Source organism: Mytilus galloprovincialis, chromosome 13, assembly GCF_965363235.1.
Source record: "Mytilus galloprovincialis chromosome 13, xbMytGall1.hap1.1, whole genome shotgun sequence".
In the NCBI taxonomy this organism is placed as follows: domain Eukaryota; kingdom Metazoa; phylum Mollusca; class Bivalvia; order Mytilida; family Mytilidae; genus Mytilus; species Mytilus galloprovincialis.
In genome coordinates, this window is record NC_134850.1 from 26,243,412 (window position 1) to 26,252,864 (window position 9,453).

A 9,453-nucleotide genomic window follows, 5' to 3' on the forward strand; every position below is an offset into this window, starting at 1 on the left:
TTTAAATATTTGCAGAAATTAAATATTGCATCTAACAATTTTTTTACATCTTGTTTAAATTGTTTTACATTTGTCTTTCATCTCCTTGAACAACTTGCTGGGCTGTTTGCATTTTGCTCATTGTTGTAGGCTGAACAATGACCTATAGCTACTGACTTCTAGGTAATTTTTCATAGTGGAAAGTTGTCTCATTAGAAATCATACCACATCTTCTTACTTTTATATTTATAGTAATTCATGTTGGCCATTTTATATGCACCATATATTTAACGTTAGTTTATTCTAATTCTGGATAAACATTCATATCATGTGCTTTTTTACACTTCACCAAACATGATTTAAATGATACATTCTCAGTAAGTTCGGACAATGTAAACTTTTCACCAGAAATATTATGAAAATTTGCACTCTTGCCCAAATAATTCACTTGATTCTGACTCAGGCAAGTGTCAAAGTTCATATGGTTCAAAAGCATCCAAATCTGTAAAATTGCAGATGTGTTAAATTTCTGTCTACTCTTATCCCATAAGTCAGATGGGCCACTTTTCAAAAGAACATCGTGTTCATAGTCATACATGTAAACAAAATAGTTATTTGGTGATAACACTAAAGTAGGTATCAATGTACCATTCAATGCTATATTTTGACAACGTTTCTTCATATTTGAACGGGAATATGCAAATGTAATACACTGAGCAAGAGCCTGACTTGTCATTGCAACTTCCTCATCTTTTGTCTTTTCATCGATTTCCGAGCATAGTTCTTTTTCAAAATCTCTGCTTTCATTATTTGTTTTTCTATCTTCGCTTACCATCACACAGTTTTGCTGTAATTCATTATCAGCTGATAAAACAACATCAGGTCTTCCGCACCAAACTTTTTCACATCCTTTGAAAAAAAGAAAAATTATGAAAATTTAATACTATTATATAAAAGGTCATGTTATGAAACTGATTTTTTGTTCTTTGGATTAGCCAAAAATATCTTTATGCAGGTAATAAGTTCATCATGTTCATAGTGAAAGTAAAATTAACTTTAGTCATGCTTTTAAGTTTGATTATTTTTCATCATATATATATATATCTTAACAATTTTCCAGTATAATTTTTTCAATATTCAAATAATTCCTTGTTTTTATAAGACTAGTTATTTTAATCACATTAAGTAGACCGGCGCGGGACGTTTGCGCTTTTTCATAGGACATTTGCCGTTTTATTTTTGGACACTTGCGCTTCAAATCATAGCACTTTTGCAATATTTGGTTTTTATGACTATCCTCCTTTTTATCCGGGCTTGGGTCCGCCAGGTTTGACTTGGCAGAGATAAAAGTTAAAAATCATTGCAAAGCAAATTTATTAGCACATTGATTTATATTAACAAGAGGCTCTCAAGAGCCTGAATCGCTCACCTTAATTCTTTTGGTTGAATCTCTCATCAATGATTATTTTGGCTTTTCAATTTATTTAAATGTTTTTTGGATCGTCCTATTTTCTTCAAAAGCCAAAAAAAATAATCATTTTCTCCTATGTTCTATTTTAGCCATAGGAGCTATGTTTCTTGACATACAAGGAAATAAAATATAAAATTTATACTAGATACTCTGAAACTCATTTAGCCTAAGTTTGGCTGAAATTGATACAGCAGTTTCAAAGGAGAAGATTTTTTAAAGTAAGTCAACATGATGAACAAATTGTGAAAAAAGTCTTTAAAGGGCAATAACTTCTTAAGTGGTCAATTGACAATTTTGGTCAATTTGACTTAATTGAAGATCTTACTTTGCTGAACATTATTGCTGTTTAAACATAAAAGACCTGATAAACAATATTACCCACGAAAGATTTGCTCTAAATGCTTTGGTTTTTGAGTTATAAGCCAAAAACTGCATTTGACCCCTACATGTATGTTCTATTTTTAGCACTGGCGACCATGTTTGTTGATAGATCATAACTTCGGATACAATTTACAAACTAGATGCCCTAAGGAACATTCAGTTAAAGTTTGGAAGTATTTGGCCCAGTAGTTTCAGAGGAGAAGATTTTTGTAAAAGATTACTAAGATTTACGAAAAATTGTTAAAAAATTGACTATAAAGGGCAATAACTCCTAAAGGGGTCAACTGACCATTTCCGTCATGTTGACTTATTTGTAAATCTTACTTTGCTGAACATTATTCCTGTTTACAGTTTATCTCTATCTATAATAATATTCAAGATAATAACCAAAAACAGCAAAATTTCTTTAAAATTACCAATTCAGGGGCAGTAACCCAACAACAGGTTGTCTGATTCATCTGAAAATTTCAGGGCAGATAGATCTTGACCTGATAAACAATATTATCCATGTCAGATTTGCTCTAAATGCTTTGGTTTTTGAGTTATAAGCCAAAAACTGCATTTGACCCCTATGTTCTATTTTTAGCAATGGCGACCATGTTTGTTGATAGATCACAACTTCGGATACAATTTACAAACTAGATACCCTAAGGAACATTCAGTTAAAGTTTGGAAGTATTTGGCCCAGTAGTTTCAGAGGAGAAGATTTTTGTAAAAGATTACTAAGATTTACGAAAAATGGTTAAAAATTGACTATAAAGGGCAATAACTCCTAAAGGGGTCAACTGACCATTTCTGTAATGTTGACTTATTTGTAAATCTTACTTTGCTGAACAATATTCCTGTTTACAGTTTATCTCTATCTATAAGAATATTCAAGATAATAAACAAAAACAGCAAAATTTCCTTAAAATTACCAATTCAGGGGCAGCAACCCAACAACAGGTTGTCTGATTCATCTGAAAATTTCAGGGCAGATAGATCTTGACCTGATAAACAATATTACCCCATGTCAGATTTGCTCTAAATGCTTTGGTTTTTGAGTTATAAGCCAAAAACTGCATTTGACCCCTATGTTCTATTTTTAGCAATGGCGACCATGTTTGTTGATAGATCACAACTTCGGATACAATTTACAAACTAGATACCCTAAGGAACATTCAGTTAAAGTTTGGAAGTATTTGGCCCAGTAGTTTCAGAGGAGAAGATTTTTGTAAAAGATTACTAAGATTTACGAAAAATTGTTAAAAAATTGACTATAAAGGGCAATAACTCCTAAAGGGGTCAACTGACCATTTCCGTCATGTTGACTTATTTGTAAATCTTACTTTGCTGAACATTATTCCTGTTTACAGTTTATCTCTATCTATAATAATATTCAAGATAATAACCAAAAACAGCAAAATTTCTTTAAAATTACCAATTCAGGGGCAGTAACCCAACAACAGGTTGTCTGATTCATCTGAAAATTTCAGGGCAGATAGATCTTGACCTGATAAACAATATTATCCATGTCAGATTTGCTCTAAATGCTTTGGTTTTTGAGTTATAAGCCAAAAACTGCATTTGACCCCTATGTTCTATTTTTAGCAATGGCGACCATGTTTGTTGATAGATCACAACTTCGGATACAATTTACAAACTAGATACCCTAAGGAACATTCAGTTAAAGTTTGGAAGTATTTGGCCCAGTAGTTTCAGAGGAGAAGATTTTGGTAAAAGATTACTAAGATTTACGAAAAATGGTTAAAAATTGACTATAAAGGGCAATAACTCCTAAAGGGGTCAACTGACCATTTCCGTAATGTTGACTTATTTGTAAATCTTACTTTGCTGAACAATATTCCTGTTTACAGTTTATCTCTATCTATAAGAATATTCAAGATAATAAACAAAAACAGCAAAATTTCCTTAAAATTACCAATTCAGGGGCAGCAACCCAACAACAGGTTGTCTGATTCATCTGAAAATTTCAGGGCAGATAGATCTTGACCTGATAAACAATATTACCCCATGTCAGATTTGCTCTATATGCTTTGGTTTTTGAGTTATAAGCCAAAAACTGCATTTGACCCCTATGTTCTATTTTTAGCAATGGCGACCATGTTTGTTGATAGATCACAACTTCGGATACAATTTACAAACTAGATACCCTAAGGAACATTCAGTTAAAGTTTGGAAGTATTTGGCCCAGTAGTTTCAGAGGAGAAGATTTTTGTAAAAGATTACTAAGATTTACGAAAAATGGTTAAAAATTTACTATAAAGGGCAATAACTCCTAAAGGGGTCAACTGACCATTTCCGTCATGTTGACTTATTTGTAAATCTTACTTTGCTGAACATTATTCCTGTTTACAGTTTATCTCTATCTATAATAATATTCAAGATAATAAACAAAAACAGCAAAATTTCCTTAAAATTACCAATTCAGGGGCAGCAACCCAACAACAGGTTGTCTGATTCATCTGAAAATTTCAGGGCAGATGGTTCTTGACCTGATAAACAATATTACCCCATGTCAGATTTGCTCTAAATGCTTTGGTTTTTGAGTTATAAGCTAAAAACTGTATTTGACCCCTATGTTCTATTTTTAGCAATGGCGACCATGTTTGTTGATAGATCATAACTTCGGATACAATTTACAAACTAGATACCCTAAGGAACATTCAGTTAAAGTTTGGAAGTATTTGGCCCAGTAGTTTCAGAGGAGAAGATTTTTGTAAAAGATTACTAAGATTTACGAAAAATGGTTAAAAATTGACTATAAAGGGCAATAACTCCTAAAGGGGTCAACTGACCATTTCCGTCATGTTGACTTATTTGTAAATCTTACTTTGCTGAACATTATTCCTGTTTACAGTTTATCTGTATCTATAATAATATTCAAGATAATAACCAAAAACAGCAAAATTTCCTTAAAATTACCAATTCAGGGGCAGCAACCCAACAACGGGTTGTCTGATTCATCTGAAAATTTCAGGGCAGATAGATCTTGACCTGATAAACAATATTACCCCATGTCAGATTTGCTCTAAATGCTTTGGTTTTTGAGTTATAAGCCAAAAACTGCATTTGACCCCTATGTTCTATTTTTAGCAATGGTGACCATGTTTGTTGATAGATCAAAACTTCGGATACAATTTATAAATTAGATACCCTAAGGAACATTCAGTTAAAGTTTGAAAGTATTTGGCCCAGTAGTTTCAGAGGAGAAGATTCTTGAAATAGTTTACGACGACAGACGACGGACGACGACGGACGCCAAGTGATGGCATAAGCTCACTTGTCCCTTCGGGACAGGTGAGCTAAAAAAAGTTTGTATACAGCTAAAACTAGCAAAACTAAACATTCCTAGACATGAAAACACGTACAGTCATCACAGGTCATTTTTCGCTAGATACCTGAAGCCCAAGGACTGAAAAAAATGTCTGTTATCTGTTCTGACTGATATTTCGACCATATTTCAAATAAATAATCATGTTTCTCAATTCTGGGGTGCCTGTTCATCAATATAACAAATCGAAATGTAATTCGCTGACTGTTGTGAAATGATACTCTTCAAAAAGATTTTTTTAGCAGAATGAGTAAGTAGAACTGTTCATTAAAGTGGACATTGAAGGATTCTGCACCATGTGTCGTAATAATGAAAAATATAAGTTAAATTCATCTACGTAATATTACTTCTCATTACAATTACAGGTGGACAATTATAGGTAAAAAGCGCAAATGTCCAGTGAATTTAATACAGGTGATTCAAAATTTAAAGCGCAAATGTCCATAGTATTTGAAGCGCAAATGTCCTACCGTTTTACAGGTAAAAAAGTGCTAACATCCTGTGCCCAAGTAGACAATACACATGTTATAAACAGATAAATAATACATTTTTTCACAGCCGAACACAAATTCATTTCTATACTTCATTCATTTTTAAAAATCCAGCAAAAAAAAAAGTTGCGGTAGCTGTTTTGCTCAATGTTTAAGGCTGTATTGGGACGATATTGACTTTAATACCCATACAATTTACTTTTATTAGGTACTTATCATATAATAAATAAAAATATCTTACAAATATACCAACCTAATCCAGTATGTCCATATTCTATTGGTTTCTGACAATTGACAGCATTAAAGCATGGACAAAACAAAGGCTTGTCTGGCAAATTTCTACTAGTGATGTGTTCTGTTCCAAGCACTAATTTACTTAGAAGGTGGTTTGTAAGAAGAGCAGTCACGTAGCTTTTGGGTTTATCGTCAAAAATATCTCTGCCTTTTCTTTTTAAACATCTTTCATGGTACTCTGAAAATACAAGTGTTTTGTAGAACTATATATAGAAAATGAAATTGTAAAAGGGTAATAGCTAAGTGTTAACTTAATCATGTTTATTTTATTTAGCATGTTTAGTCATGTTAATGACATAAATGAAAAGTTAAAATAAGCATGAGAAACAACTCCTTGACTTGTTAAAAAAGATAGGTTCCTATGATACTGAAGGTTTGTCATGTTTGTATGTTTGTAGGGTTTCCTAAATATAATATTTAATTGAAAATATTATCTCGTAAATCACTTTGTAATAAGATGCCATCATGGTTACAGTCCCTCAGTTGTACAGGAATTAATATTACATACATGTACATGTACTTACGACACATTAATTATTTCTATACTACCCTAAAGAATGATGATAATGAAAGTGTTTGAAATTTTTAAAACAGCAGTGATATAGGAGCACCTCCTATCTGGTAAATGATGTCATGAAGGCATGCGAAATTGACGATCTATTCCAGTGAAAGACATGATTCCAAAAATGATGTATTATTTAGAAAGTCTGGGCTAGTGCTCACTTGAGAGAGTTGGCATTTCTTCCACTTGTCGAACCCTTGCCTCGCTTCAGGAAGATTTGGAAGTACATGGTGGGTCTCATTAGGCTCTAAGTGTGACGAGGGATTGTCAATTTTTTGTAAGCGTGACACCATGGACACATGAATGTCAAATTATTGTGCTGCGAAAAGAGGAAATGAAGTCTAGTGGGACACAGGATATTACAAAAGAATATAATTGTACATAGTGTAATCAGAATACCAGAATCTTACAAAACAATAAGCAGGATCTGGGATCAGAATCCCCCAATGAGACCCCTTGCATGTTCATTTAAAGGGACCTGAAACAGGAATTCGAAGGTGAATGGTTGAACTTAGTCCGCGATTACTCTGACGTCCAACGGCTGTTTTGCCAGACAAGCTGGGGCCGTGGGACGTCAGAGCTCGTCCCATATCAAAAAGTGGATATTTGCCCACCCAAAATAGATGCGCTGCTTCGTCGCTTCTGGTGCCGACTGACGGCCTTGGAATTATATAAATAGGGCATCAATCTGTTCATTTTTCATTTATCTTTTCATTTATGTAAGTTTCACCTACCTGCCAACCTTTATTTTTCCATATTTTAACATTTTTCACAGAGACCCATCGATTTCTGCATTTAGACTTTCACTTTCAAATGGACGTCAAGTTACGAGAGAGTTCGTGGCCTCGAGACTCAAATATGCAAATTTTGTAGGAGATCGATGTTTAACATTTAGTAGCCAACCACGATTTTTCACCTCCTTTACAGGAGAACGGTATTAAGCATTTAGTTCCGACCACGTTACAATCGGAAGCTCTCGGACATTTAGATAACTTGCATGGTAAATGAACGAGGTGTTACATTATGGTCATTTGCATAAATCATCACTGTTTTCTCGTGGTCATGTGATAATCTTTGAAAATGAAAGGCAAAATGCCGAAATCGATGGGTCACTGTGAAAACTGTCTAATAATGAGAAAATAAAGGTTGGCAGGTAAGTGAAACTTACATAAATGAAGAGATATATGAAAAATGAACAGATTGATGCCCGATTTATATAATTCCAAGGCCGTCAGTCGGCACCAGAAGCGACGAAGCAGCGCATCTATTTTGGGTGGGCAAATATCCACTTTTTGATATGGGACAAGCTCTGACGTCCCATGGCCCCAGCTTGTCTGGCAAAACAGCCGTTGGACGTCAGAGTAATCTCGGACTAGGTTGAACTGAAAGAGCATTGATACACTAGTAAATTCGTACCTATTTTGCTGAAAAATTTGTAAAGTTGTAAAAATGCTGATGTTCGATTCACATCCACTGGATCTGAAAGATCTACTTCTAACTTTCTGTTAATGTAATTGTTCAAAAAGTCAAATCCATCATTGTATATTCCTTTGATAGAAACTGCAGGATTTATCTTTCCCTGTTCGCCTGATTCCTCGACTGTGCAATTAAATTTTTCACACCGTATGTGAGCATGACTAAAGCTCTTGCCAAATTCACATGTTCTTATTTTCAATGGTGTCAACTTTAGATCTGTGTATGTATTCAATGCATCAGAAATGTCGTTTTGAGTGTTTTTCGTTTTATATGATATATGCACTTTTATCAAACAGTTAACGGTGATGTAATCAATTCGTCTGAGTAAACTCTTCGTTATCAAATGTTTTGCCATTCTACATTGAAAACATGAAAAGAATTCATTATTTTCATCCTGACGTAAGGTGCACTGTTGTGAACGGGGAAAGAAATTTGTAGATTGATGTTAGTTCGTATGCTTTTAAAATGTATCTTCCTCTTTTGAATGGAGCACCATTATCGGTAATGACATAAAGGAGGACTTATAACACTTTTTATAGTTAAAAAAATGATTTAATCCCCAGGACTCTATGGGCGAACGAACTCAGAGAGAACGGACCTAGGGCACATGTTATTAGGGCGAACGGTCCAAATACTCCCCAGCCCTGACTGGAAGCCGGACCCAGACTGAATGCCGGATGAGGACTGTGGGATTCACTGCCGCCGCTTTGACAACTTTTTTTTAAAAGATTAATGTCATGATAACATGGATAAACCGTATAGATAAAAACAAGTGGACTAAGATGTCCCCACATTCCGAACGCAAAATTAAACAAAAATGAATAATACAATAAATGTCTTTAGTTTTCATATATGTTATGTCTTGTGTATTATTATTTTTCTGTGTGTCTCTTTCTTTTTTAGCCATGGTTTTGTAAGTTTATTGTCTATCTTTGAGTTTGGCTGTCGATCCCTCTGGTATCCATGGTATCTTTCGCACCTCTTTTGTGAGCTGTTTCTTTTTTTCTCGGATGCACACGAGCCGGCTAGTTGACTAGTCAAACAATAACTAGTACAGGTTACATAAAATTGGTATCGTTAATGTTATCTGTAATATCATTTACGAAACCAATCATATGTATATCCTCAAAATAAAGAATAAAAAAATATAAACACTATTCTGCCGGATCCAAATATCTTCTTTAGACCACGTGCACATAATAGCATAATATAATACTCAAGGGCGGATCCAGAGCTTGGAGCGGGGGTGGGGAGGGGGAGAGAAATATTTTTAACACTAGAGAAGTTTTCTTGTTATACCAAACCATATGTTTTCAATAAATGGCACACTTTCTGTTCATCCGGCATATGGTTACTCTAAATAAACTTTTGATTAGTTTAATTATTTAATTACAGATCGTATCGACCCGTTTTGCAATAGACCACTTTCGAGTTCATCCGTCACCGGAAAAAACTCGTCAATTAT

General features: G+C 34.1%; 1 protein-coding gene across 1 annotated transcript; it reads right to left on the minus strand.

Annotated features, from left to right (window-relative positions):
- Nucleotides 1–269: 269 nt before the first annotated feature.
- Nucleotides 270–8,400, minus strand: LOC143055925 (uncharacterized). Its single transcript, XM_076228973.1, has 3 exons — nucleotides 7,929–8,400; nucleotides 5,910–6,128; nucleotides 270–888 (listed from the first exon to the last, which is right to left on the minus strand). Exons 1-3 carry the CDS (start codon nucleotides 8,341–8,343, stop codon nucleotides 278–280), a joined length of 1,245 nt encoding a protein of 414 aa, XP_076085088.1. The 5' UTR covers nucleotides 8,344–8,400; the 3' UTR covers nucleotides 270–277.
- Between the last annotated feature and the right edge of the window lie 1,053 nt (nucleotides 8,401–9,453).